This window comes from Gavia stellata, chromosome 7 (genome assembly GCF_030936135.1).
Source record: "Gavia stellata isolate bGavSte3 chromosome 7, bGavSte3.hap2, whole genome shotgun sequence".
NCBI classification, from domain to species: Eukaryota; Metazoa; Chordata; class Aves; order Gaviiformes; family Gaviidae; genus Gavia; species Gavia stellata.
Window position 1 is genome coordinate 41,802,894 of NC_082600.1, and position 12,709 is coordinate 41,815,602.

At 37.0% G+C, this 12,709-nt stretch overlaps 2 protein-coding genes across 3 annotated transcripts in view; one reads left to right on the top strand and one right to left on the bottom strand.

Moving 5' to 3' along the window:
- The window catches only part of LRRC57 (leucine rich repeat containing 57), a 22,998-nt gene continuing 10,289 nt past the window's right edge, over positions 1 to 12,709 (top strand). Inside the window, exons 1-5 of one of the 2 annotated variants that reach the window (XM_009819272.2) lie at positions 1 to 239; positions 1,434 to 1,569; positions 2,613 to 2,881; positions 3,311 to 3,496; positions 4,085 to 4,995. In XM_009819272.2, coding sequence (XP_009817574.1) covers positions 156 to 239; positions 1,434 to 1,569; positions 2,613 to 2,881; positions 3,311 to 3,496; positions 4,085 to 4,126 — 717 coding nt within the window. In that variant the 5' untranslated portion in view covers positions 1 to 155 and the 3' untranslated portion in view covers positions 4,127 to 4,995. Of the gene's footprint in view, positions 240 to 1,433; positions 1,570 to 2,612; positions 2,882 to 3,310; positions 3,497 to 4,084; positions 4,996 to 12,709 lie in introns of those variants that run through there. The other variant, XM_059819564.1, reaches the window with a different exon arrangement.
- SNAP23 (synaptosome associated protein 23) overlaps positions 7,814 to 12,709 on the bottom strand; it is a 22,072-nt gene continuing 17,176 nt past the window's right edge. Inside the window, exon 8 of the mRNA XM_059819565.1 lies at positions 7,814 to 10,552. Within this exon, the coding sequence (XP_059675548.1) occupies positions 10,487 to 10,552 (66 nt within the window). The 3' untranslated portion in view covers positions 7,814 to 10,486. The remainder of the gene's footprint in view (positions 10,553 to 12,709) is intronic.

A 12,709-nucleotide genomic window follows, 5' to 3' on the forward strand; every position in this document is an offset into this window, starting at 1 on the left:
ATGCTCGTAGTGTTGAAAACAGTACACGTAAAATTACTTTTTACATTTGCTTTATCACAGAGACTTGGGTTTGCAGTTCTCCAGTGCAGAATAACTGAGAGAAGCTCGCTGAGACTATCGCTCAAACTCTGTATGCTTGACAAAGAACTGTTAGGATGGGAAATAGTGCATTAAAAGCGCACCTGGAGACAGCACAGAAAACTGGGGTGTTTCAGCTAACGGGAAAGGGACTTACAGAGGTAAGCGCTGTTTGTGTGTATGATTGACAATTTTGGAAAGAAATTCCCACCTCATTATCGTAACACACTGTGTACGTGTATTCCTCATAGAGAGAATATTATTTCAAGATTTTTTTTTTCCTTTTTGCAGAGCAGATTTTTGCTTGCACTGTCTTCCAATTGAGGATTTGTCTGTCAGGACACTTGCATGCTTCTGATCTTATGCTTTAGATTGCATGTGTGTTCAAGAAGTACTAGTTATGATGATGTTGTGCTTTTTAAAGAAGGGCTGTAAACTTGTGGGGAAAAAAAGAATTTTATAACTGTATTGTTTGTTACAAAGATACTTCACAATTTGTCGCATTTAGATACTTATGCTGTATTTAACTGTAGTATACGAATAGTCTTTACAGGCTATTCACTGGGCTGGAAGCATCTTTATGTTCATTATATTGGAAATCATCTTGACCTTGACTCAACTGCAGAAAAACACAGAATGTCTTGGAACCATAAGTCTAGTAACAATTCACAGGATAGCCAAAATAACTATATTGCAGTAATTTTCCATGACTTTTCTAAAGTATCTTCTTCCACTATCCTACCTTCTCTTTTCCTTTTTCCTCTGCCAAAACAAGGGAGAATCAAAACCACTGGTGTATTGGCCAGGACTCACTGATGGTGGTTGTCAGGTTTTTCTTTTTCTCAGCTCAGTAGCAAGTGCAGATTAAAGCGGTACAGGATGTAAATAAGAATAAGGAAAATGGTTTACGTAATTATTTAAAAAAGGAAAGCAAGAGAAAAATTTCCCAATCCTACTCTGCTAAAATGTAGAGTTGTTAACTAGCTGTAGAATATTTTTAAATGACAGGCATGTTTAAGAGAAACACACAAGAGGACTAAAACGTAAATGAACTTGTGTCATGGTATACTTCCTTCTCCCTTTTTAATTTAAATTCTTTGGCTTAAAAACTACTCTTCCTAGATGTTATACTGTCTCCTTGATATTCCTTTTCCCTTCCCCAAATGAAAAAATATTTTTTAAAATATGTATTAAGGAAATTTGCCAACTTAGTTGCACACTGTGCTGATTGGACATTGTGATACATATGACAGTATGTAATAGTGATACACTTTTCAATTAAAATTTTCAGCTGTGTAACTTGAACATTCAAAGTTGGTCAAAGTTAAATGCTGTATTTTTTTTCTCCCCCTTAGTTTCCTGAAGATCTGCAGAAGCTAACAAGCAACTTAAGGACAATAGACTTGTCGACCAACAAAATCGAGCTCTTACCACCACTCATTGGAAAATTTTCCTTTTTGAAGAGCCTTGTTCTAAACAACAACAGATTGAGTATGCCTGCTAATTAATATCTCCACAGATTTTTAAAATAATAACCTGATTTCTCTGATCAGAAACGAAATTTAATGATTTAACTCTCACAGGATGTAAATGGGGAGTTTAGTCACCTAAACTGAAATCTTTAGAATTCATGTAGAGGAAGAAAAACCCAAACCCATAAATTCTTCAAAACTAGTTGCCAACTTAGTTGTATTATCAGTTTTACAATGATATATAAGTACTTAAAACCATAAAATGTTTCTGTGCTGTGGCTTGTCTGATCTGAAGCTGTAACAGTGTCAGATGGTTTAGTGCTTGCATAGAGAACAGGTAATGAAGATGATCTGTAGAAAATGTTGCTGGCCATTCAACGATTGTTACGGTTTCTGTTGGACAAACATCCAACTTCATGGAAAAATTAGGATGAGGTGAAGAAACTAACTTTTTTATGCATTAATTGTGTATTGTGTGCCTTTTTGGAAAACCAATGTAATTTACAAACTTCTTTGACTCTGTAGTGGAACTCAAGGAGTGCTACAGGTTATACACCTGTGTAGGTCGAATGAGGGATGAATGAAGCAGAGCTTTCCTGGTGAGGCTTATATGCTGGAACAATACGATAGGAATTATCTGAGAACTTACTTTTGAGTGAGTTGAGTAATACCTTTAAAGGGCTGCAGCACACCTGAAGCTGTGAATAGTGTGGTACTTCAAATGTCATAGAATAAATTGGCAAAGTGGTCAGTAAAGAGTACAACTGACAGTCTAAAATCCTCTCAGAGCAGTGTTTTCAGCCTGTGAAAAAGGCAAGGTCTGCCTTGTCTGCAGATTATTTTTAAGATATTTATGGAAGATGGTTAAAAAGCATGTGGTGTTAGTAGGCTTAAGTTTCTGTGTGGGGATCTGTGCCTTCTTTGGAAAATGGAGAGGAATCCTGTGAGAAATTACTGTACTATAGCACCATTTTCCATGTAGAAGCTTATTTGAATTAAACAGGTATGAATGGTTACTGATTTTTGTTTGGATCATCTCTTTGTTCTGTCATTTATTTCTAGCTGTTTTGCCTGAGGAGCTGTGTAAACTGAAAAAACTGGAAACACTACACTTGAATGGCAATCACTTGAGACAGCTACCGGCTGCGTTTGGACAACTTTCGGCTCTTAAAACCCTGAGCCTTTCTGGAAACCAGCTTCGGACTGTGCCTACACAACTCTGTGGTCTTCGCCACTTGGATGTGGTAGATCTTTCCAAAAACCAGATCCAAAATGTACCCGACACTGTGGGAGAATTGCAGGCTATTGAGCTCAATTTGAATCAGAATCAGGTCTGGTAACTGAGGTATTACAGGCACATAGATTTAGGACATGGTTTATCTCGGACTTAGTACATCCACAAAACATAAGCTGAGACTATCAAAACTTTATAGCTAAAAGACATCTGGACACAACAGAAATGAGGGATCATAACTAGAATTTGTGTACTGATAGATCCAACTGCTTGATTAGACTAACTAAAAAATCCTGAATTTAATCATATAAGAAATTATTTTAACAGTTCTTGAGTAGGAATCTGATAAACAGATGTGGTTTTTGACCATTATTATTGTTGCTTACGCATTGTTATTAAGTAGTTGCTGTTAATGCAGTTTATATTTACGACGTGGTAATTGTTTCATATTAGTCTGAACCACAAATCACTTTAATCATGGATTGCTAACATTTTAATCCCATTTCTCTCTGGTTATTTCTACCAGATTTCCCAGATCTCAGTGCAGATCTCTCACTGTCCACGCCTCAAAGTGTTGCGTTTAGAAGAAAACTGTCTAGAACTCAGCATGCTTCCTCAAAGTATCCTCAGTGATTCCCAGATCTCACTGCTTGCAGTAGAAGGTAACCTCTTTGAAATCAAGAAACTCAGAGAACTGGAAGGTTATGACAAGGTTTGTGTGTTTTTTTTTTAAATGAAGCCTCTAGTGAAGTCCTTACCCAGTACCTTCTCACAATACTAAGCTCTTATGCTGGTGAATAAAAGCACAGTCTACTGGTATTGTCACTGGTACTGGATTTGTAACTAACCTCTGGAAAGAATTTCCAGAATTCTTCAAAGATTAACTTTCTCATAGGATTCAGGATCAGTGTTCTTTCATCAGCATCTTTTGAAGAGTAGTTAATGACAGGTGTGTGAAGGAGTAAGTCTTCACTTTGATGGGCTAAAAAAAAAAAATAATCGATGCTTCCTATTATGCCACATGCTTAACTGTTTAACATTAGTTCATCCTTTAAACTTGATATCTGGCTGTTCAGCACTGTGAGGACTTTCTTTCTAGAATATGAATCTGATTTACAGCAAATGGCAGGAAGTTTTTAGGGTTTTGGTTTTTTTTTTAATTAAAGCTCTAATGCTTGTGTCTGGGAAATGCAAATATGCTTTAGATGCAGAGTGCTTTTGAGTCTGAGAGCAGAAGCTTAGCTGCTTTTACTAGTGAATCTTGTATTAATTTCTGAAGCTTTGATTTTTTTTTTTATAGTACATGGAACGATTTACAGCTACAAAGAAGAAGTTTGCATGATCATTATTCTGACCATGTGTATTCCCAGTAAGAAGAGTTAGTGACTGAAGCACCTGCTTCACTGACTTAAACCAAGACTGATTAAAGAGATGATCAGAGTACTCCTCCTCTAGTAGTCTGATACGGTCTGTTAAGGCCACATTGAATAAACTTGAACTAGAGAACATGGGTATTGAACTGATGAACCTGCCCAGGGGCCAGTATTAATTTTTATGCCACTATAGCGTTTAACACAATACATGTTCTTTGTCAGGGCTTGTTCTTTAACACGTAAAGGGAATGAGCGTTTCAAAGATGCCAGTTCCCCTTTTGTCAGGAAGCTGGCTGTTGATTTGTAAGAGGATTTCTCCTGGAAACATTTTTCCGTGATAGCACATGGAAGTTCTACCACCAAAGCAGATCTGAAACAGTGTATGTCTTGCAGTAAGCATTATTCTGCAGAGAACTTGATGTTTTAGTTTATAACCTATATATTTTTTTTTTTTTATGAAGCACAAATAGTTGTGGCTAAATTAAGTGTTTTATTAACTGCTTCCAGTAAACAAATCATGGTTTGAGCATCCTTCATTCATATTTTCTGTACAGGCTTTCTTTTCCCATAAGCAAGAATTGCACTACAATCTACTTCTGCTTGAGCTGTATCAAATAAAAATGAGGCTCACCTTCAATGTATTCAGTAAAAATGTGTATTGCTGGAAAATATAATATCCTTGCACTGACTCCTTGTGTACAGAGCAATGCTGAAAGTTTTAGTCATCAGGCTACTGCTGCTGCCTTATTACCAAAAGCACCTAGAAAGAGCTAAAAGTGTATGCAATTATGTAACTTACACTGAGAAGGAAAATGTACTTGTTTATTTTAGTAAATCATTTAAAAAAAACAGATCAAGTTTATTTGGTGTAACTGGTGCTGTTGTAAATAAGTAATACTAAGCTATCACGGAAAGCCATCACGTAAGTACTTAGTTCCATCAGTTGTTCATAACAGCTATACTTCAACTGCTTTGAGAACACAGAGGATTTAAGTATGTCAACACTTTGGTAGCAATTCAGTTAATAGGTACTGCACACTCAGAACAGTGAAGTAGGAGCCGTACTAACTAGACTTCTTGTCAGGATAAGCATGGCTGCATTTATTCCTAATGACACTGTCTTACAGGTAATCATACATTAACTATTGTTCTATACTTAAGCTCTCCTACATGAGACAAGAAAGGCATTTAGACAGCAAACTCCTTAAAGTTGCTGGTGTAATCATCAAGTGTGTTCAGTGTCTTATGCCATCTGCAGTTAAGAACAATGAAGTGACCTCTGTAGTGATCTTTTTCCTCAATATAGTAACTATAATTAAGATTAGCAATAAGCGTTTCTTTTATAAGATGCTCAAGAGGCATCTACTTCCCTGACCCTGTTGATGTCTTACTTCAATTCTTACATAGTAATACCTATTGTAAGAGCGTTTTAGGGAACATCAGCTCCTTATTCAATGGATGGATGAGATACATCATTAAACAGGGAACCAGTATTACTTAAGGACCCCCATTCCAGGTGTTACTTTATGGAAAAACTATCTTCCTGTAAGAAGTAGCTGACAGCAGACAATGTTTACTAGGCTACTTAGTTTTGCAAGACATTACTAGGGGAGTGCTTTAAGAACACAACCTGTATGTTACCATAATGCAAGGCCCTGTATAGTCAGAAATCTATTCAGCTTCATACTAATACACTCCACAGACTGTGACATGTAAAAATTCAGCAGTCAATAGTTTAAAGCCCCAGGCTTGTTTTAAGTTCAGCTCCTTCCATTTGATACCTAAATTCCATCTGAAGCATTAATATTTTTTACCTGGAGATTTGCCATGCAAGAGACATCCACAGAACAAAGCCCCTCAGTTAGCAGATTCTCACTTTGTATGAGAAAGGAGCAACTCACCAACTCTGGCAACTACAAAGGAGCGCTCCATCATCAATAGGTACTCAATGTTGTGCTGCGTTTTTTTTTTTAAACTGGAAATACTCTGCACTCAGACCTGCTGCTTCTCTCAAGTTAAACATTTGTTTATCAGGACTTTTTTGCCTATTCAGGAAAGATGTAGAAGAGATAGTATATTAGAACATTTAAAAATTACGAAGTTAGCATTGCTACCAAGAAATTCTTACTGCTGTTGGAAGTATTTGAGATAGTAAGTCAACATCTCTTGTTTATGTATACATTTAGTTAGTACATTTATAAACCTTCCAGTTACTCTGTTAGGCTCCTTTGCTACCTTGGAGTTACAACAGCTATAAAAAAATTTTGTAAAGCAAGAGGAAGAAAACACCATGCAAAGTACTGAATGGTGCCAAGTTAGTCCTGCATTAGCCAAATTTGTTTCAGAACAGAGGAAGAGTATTTCTGTTTCAAGAAAAAAAAAGCTGGCTGACACCCTCACATTTTTTAGGTAATAGCAATAAGTAACTGTTACCCAGTCACTTAGTAGAACACTGTTCTGTACATTTCAGCACTGCACTTAATCTATTACTAGTTTTATAGTCTGTGTTCCTCAGTTTTCCCCTCTCACCGCACCTACTCTACAAGTGACATGATAAACCAGTTTTGTTTCAATGCACAATTATGCTTGCAGATTTTAGTTCTGGAATCGAGATAGAAAAATGTTACCCTGGTTAACAGTACAAACCATTCATATATTTTGTGTCAGACCTATTTTGCTTGCTCTCCAATTTTCCATTGCAGTAAGATACACTTTTCATCCATTTACTCAATCAACATTAGATAGTGCATTGCTGTTTCAAGTGAAGCAAAGGTGAATTAGCAACTGCAAGTCACTGCGTTGTGTGAACAGCAAATTGTTTCCCCGTATAGCCTTCACAGAGGACAGAGTTCTGCACAAGCAGCATGTGCTGCAGTTCATACTATAGCTACCCCTGTGTTGAGAGGCTTAGCTCCTCTTTCAAAGAGTAGGCTAGCTTGAATTTACCAACTACCATGGTTTAAGTGTACCTATGGGACATGTGCTGCATGCTCAGAACAGTTACATATGCCAGCTGTCCCTAGTTTTTTTTCCCTAGTTACTGGTAGAAATATACCAGGCAGTCCCACAGTACTTCTTCCAAGATATTCCTAGATACGCTATTCTCACCTACAGCTCAAAACTGCTGCAAGTCAACACAAGTCTGTGTTTTCCCCCTCACCTCCTCCCCACTAAGAGCACTCTGGGAATCTGAGGCTTGAGCATCAGAGAAAATATAATTCTAAACTGCTTTGCAAATGAAATTGCATTGGCAGTAGGTTAAATCACCCAATTTCATCTACTGGACTAGGTATTTGCTAGGCATGTTACCGACACTTGACTGGAGAGTTTTATTCTGCTTAGTTCCTTTATCATCCTGAAGTATAGTCCCATGTCAAATAGCAGTCTTTCAAAGAAGAAATGGACACATTTCATAGTTTGAAGTTTGGTGATGTTGATTTTGCAGGGATGAAAACTAGAGTGTTAAAAATCAAAGTATACCCCTCTTCCAAACCACACCCATTCCTTTGTTAGCATTAGGATTTCTACAAAATAAAAATAGAAAGGAAGCTTCCTAGTTGCATAGTAGCAACTAGTTCTGCCAAGTTTTTCAAGGACAGGAAACTAAACAAAGATATTTGTAAGAGAAAATGGTTTTAAAACACATTCAGTTATAAAAGTATGTATTTTTTGTGCACAATATATAGTTTAACAATCAAAAGCAGAAACTGTAAAACTTCATTCTTAACAGCATTCAGAAATATGAAGATGTACAAGTGCTGATTCCATCCCATAGATATGGAAATTAAACATCTATTCTACAGACAACAGTAAGACAGTCCAAGAAGCAGTCTGTGTTGGTCACTAACATAAAGGCACCACTCCCTCACAGATTTGGCTCTTGCTGCATCAGAAAATAGTATTGATATTCTGCTAATACTCAAGCTTAGAGTCTCAGAAATATTTCCCTGTGTGGTATTCATTGCAATATTATGATTCTGATATACCAATCACAGCATCCTCTCAGCCAACATGCTAATTCATTGTTAGAGCTCAGGGAAGTCAAGAACATGGACATGTAATGGCAAGGGAGAAAAACATTCCATGGTTTGGAATGTCCAGATGCTACATAACAGGTTTGCACTGTTGTAAGCAGAATAAGGTAACCAATGTAGCCTTCTGTTTCAGGAGACAATCATAATTAAACAGTGTATGCTTTGCTTTCACAACAAGCAGCAAATATTCCTTCAGTTAACCTGAAGCCTGTAAGAAGGAAAAAAGCATACAAATCCCCTATGCCTTCCCATGCAAGTGGTTGTTAGAAATTTACTATGTAATGTTCTTTAGAGTACTTCTTTGTCACATGTCTTTTTAAGCATATAATTTTCATTACTAATGGCTTTCAAAATTATTCACTACTAATGAGCTTTCAAAATTCATTAGCTTTCCAACAATTACTGGAAGACAGACAGAAGCTAACACGCACTACTGAAGTATCCAGTCCCCTAAAAATGACTTCACCTTATTCACATAAAACAGCCTATTTATTACATGCAGCAGCTCCATCCTTTGGTCAGTTTTTTCTTGTTTGTCTCCGTTCCCTCCCCCCGGCTCCTTTAAATACCAAGTTGTCCTGGGGATGAACTGAGAATATACCAGTAATACTGACTGTATTTCTACTGAAAAGAAAAAACAAAACACTTAACACTGTTTGTCTTACATTTCAGCAGATTAGTGTCATCTTTCTAGCTCTGGGATTTATTATCAATGGCTACAGGATACTTGTGAACTGTCCTTCTAAAAAACCACTAATAGCATTATGGGGTTTTAATTATCCCTCCAATCAATTTGGTTTGAGATTTTTGCCATCCAACATTGGGTATCACAGGTTAGTCCAAGGCATTATTTCCACCTTTAAAACAGGCATTATATATTGCTGGGTGGAGTTAAAGGTCACTTGCAATTTACTTGCAAAAAAAAAATAATTCAAGAAAAACCTGAGAATAAATCTGATTCTATTACAGTAAAACCAAAATGTTTTTCCTCTTCCTAGGAAGAGAGCTTTACCTCCCCTGGTCAGAAACTCCTCTATTCTGCAACAGAACAGGAACATTTTAGTTGCAAGCGACTTGGACATGTAATATTTCCAATGGCCAGTCCCAAAGTCTGCAATAATAAACCAGTCACGAATCTATTTAGAACTAGTTTATTTAGAACTAGCATACAGTTCTTAAATAGGTACTGCTTCCTCCAGACTTGTGACAAAGAAGTTTCATAATAAGCTTCTCTGTTTTCAGTAGGTTTAAGCAGCTCTCCCAAAGTGACCGCTGAGAACAAACTCTGCACCAGATCTCAGTCATTATTTTGCACTGGAAAAAGGCATAAACTGAACTCCAGTGAAAACTGGCCACAATAGAATCTGATATGGGACACAAGAAAGCTGCATGCTTTTCTACTCAGTTTCTTCCAGTTAAGATGCATCATTCAAACACTTAAAAGTTAACTTTTAGATGAGGGGCATAAAATTTTCCATCAAATAAATACTTTAGGGAGATGGTTTTATTTTCTTCTACTCATATGTGCATGGGGTTTAGATCAGGTATATATACACACACAACAAATATTATCAGAACAATACAGCATAATTTCCTAGTCATGGCCTCCAAACAGATATCAATTTACAGTGAAGAAATGGAAACCTGTATACCCCTCCCCCCCCGTTACCTTTACATTAAAGTCTGTGTGTTTAGGAAGTGTTTTAAAGCCCTCAACCCACAAGTAGTAAGCAGTGAGCCTTTTTAATTCTGTAATCCATAAACTCAACCCCAAACCAATCATGTGATTTGGATTGTAAAACTATGATTAGCCTGCTAGAGGTACAAGTCAGACAATATTCACCAAGTCCCTATTTTAGTGAAGATACTCAACTTATGAGGTATTTCAAACAGTGCAAAATGCCCTCTCCAACTTTCCACAACTGTGAATTCAGGTTACCCTGCTTGTTCAACTTTGATCAAAGACTATTTTGGGAGCATAAAAAAAAAAAGAGACTGGGAGGGGGTATAAAACATGCAAGAAGATTCTCAAAGCCGTAACACTTTTAGCCCTGAGCAGTTCAAAGAAAGTGAAGGCAGATGAGTAGGACAAAGTTATGTTGGCTGCTTTCTTGGAGTCAAGGCCATGTTTACATGAAGCAATTAAAAAAATAAGAGAAAATTAATCCCTATAGAAAGGGTACTGCTTCATTTTTCCCAGCCCCTCTTATTTCAGAATAGGAGAAGTTTCACAGATCCATGAATATGGTGGCTTGCAGCTGGAGAGACAGTGTCACTGAACAATGACAGCAGGCTTTAATTGTCAATTAGTTTCTTGGCTCTGATGTTGGCTTGCTCAATGCGTTCCCTGTTTGTATCAGCCTGAAAGAGACAAATTCATAGGTCATTTGCAGACTTCATGCAAAACAATTTAAAAATTCAAACTGACATGAACTTCTGAATTGCAGGGTATTATCACTGTGGTAGACAGAAGGGGAGCAACTTTTTTAAGATAGAATTAGGTTAGTTTTTTTCTAGCCAGCATAGGCTGTCAATTTTGGGAGACACAGAATCAGGAGAAACAGGTTTTAGTCTTTAGCTGACCCTCAAAACATATAGCAGCTTACTTCAGCAAGTCAGGAAGAATATTAACAGAACAAGGGGATAAAGATTCCTTCTCCCCAAGCGTTTAGACATCTTAAGGACCTCTACAAAGCAACTTTGTTACTATGGACTAGAAGTAATAATCAAAACTGAAAGCGACCTATGGGCATAAAGACAGAATTATTTTGCTTAGTGCAAATCCCCGATTTTCATCCACACACCCATCTAGTGTCATAATAGTATGGTATCTGTAAGAAAAGCACTTTATTTTATAATTGTTTTACTACTGTAAAGCATCAAAATTCAGCTACAGCATCTAGGCTGAACAAGTGTCAAAATACAGTTTTACTGAAAGGTATGATAAGGAACTTCAAAATAATTCCCTGATTATCCAGCCTGCAATGGGGAATGAGCAGGGGGATTAATAAGCACAGAACACTGCCCTCACCATGAGGAGTGGAGCTCCTGAGCAGCCCTACCTGTGCCAAGTATTAGCCATTTCACACCTTCATACTGCAATGGGCTGGGAAGAGAATATTGCCAGTTCAAGCTCTTCCTTCCTGTTCTTTCCTTCCTGCCTTTCACGTCAAGGGTTGGGGAAGGGCACAAATCTACTCTATAAAAGTAAGAATCTACCCTGTTAACAACACTTTGGAAACACATTGATCTAGCTACCAGATTCTCTTCTAAGAAAATGACAGTAACATATGCTTTTATTAGGGGTTTGTTCAGACTAGGAGTCCTGCATAACACTGCAGGCTACCAGAAGTCACCCAGTCAAGCCTATATATTTCCCAGGTTAGTTGGAATTTATTTTTTTTTTTTTAAATAAAAAGAAAAGCATCAACTCTATTCTGAAGTTAAGCTTAATACTTCTCTTTGTTTCTTTAAATGGTACTGTCCTTTGGAGATTTACCCTCAACATTTTGATTGGGGTTCCACACCGTTCACTAGATTTAAAAACAGGTATCAGCAGAAAAGGATCAATTTAAATATCCTCAGACAGGTTGCCAGTCTCAAAACTAGGAATTGCACTTCCATTTTTATTGCTGTTTTGTGAAGCAGTTCTAACTTGTTTACATCGTAGTTCAATAGTTAGTAAGACTTGATCAGCAACATTTATTCAGACCACTAAAGTTAGAGCATCAGGCCAAAGAGGTGGTTGAAACTGCCAGAAATACTACTGCTAAAACCAGTAATTCCCACTTGCAGTTAATTTGACCAGGCAATTTTCAGTCCACTTTATAAACTCTGAGAATTTCACACCTCATTTTAAACTACAATTAACTTTTCTAGTTTTCTTTAAAATGTTTGAGTTATTTTACTTGATAATCACCTCAGATCTGCAGTTTTAGGGAACAATGAAAGACAATTAAGGCACCCTCCATAAGATCATGCTGACATAGGTACAACCAGCATTTATATCAGACTAGCTCTGTATATTTGAGAAAATTCCGTTCCTCTTGCTTTTAACCCTACTTGGCATTTCAGTGATATCTTTAACTTCTCATTTTGTCTTAATTTTATTATCTTACACCAAGTGGTGTCCACTTCTGCTTTTTGAAATCTTTAATAGACACTATTCATTAAAGCTTTCATTTCCTTTCTTAACCAGGATGTCTGTAGAAGACCTTCTATTCATTTCAGAATATGGGGATTTCTAAAATACAGCTAACTTGCTCATTAATTGCCCTCTGAAAGAAAGCCCCTCCAAACTTATTTATATATGATTAATCTGTTTTGGGAAGTTAATCTTCAAAACAATAAAATTAAAGAAAAAATGCTACTGGCTATGACTAACTACATGTGCAGATGAGGGCAGATCATGTCCCCATGTGCCTACAAAACCTATCATTCCAAAGTCTCTACAGCCCCAATACTAACCTGTCCACAAGAATTAGGGCAATGAATTACCTGCGTTTTATTTTACATTCA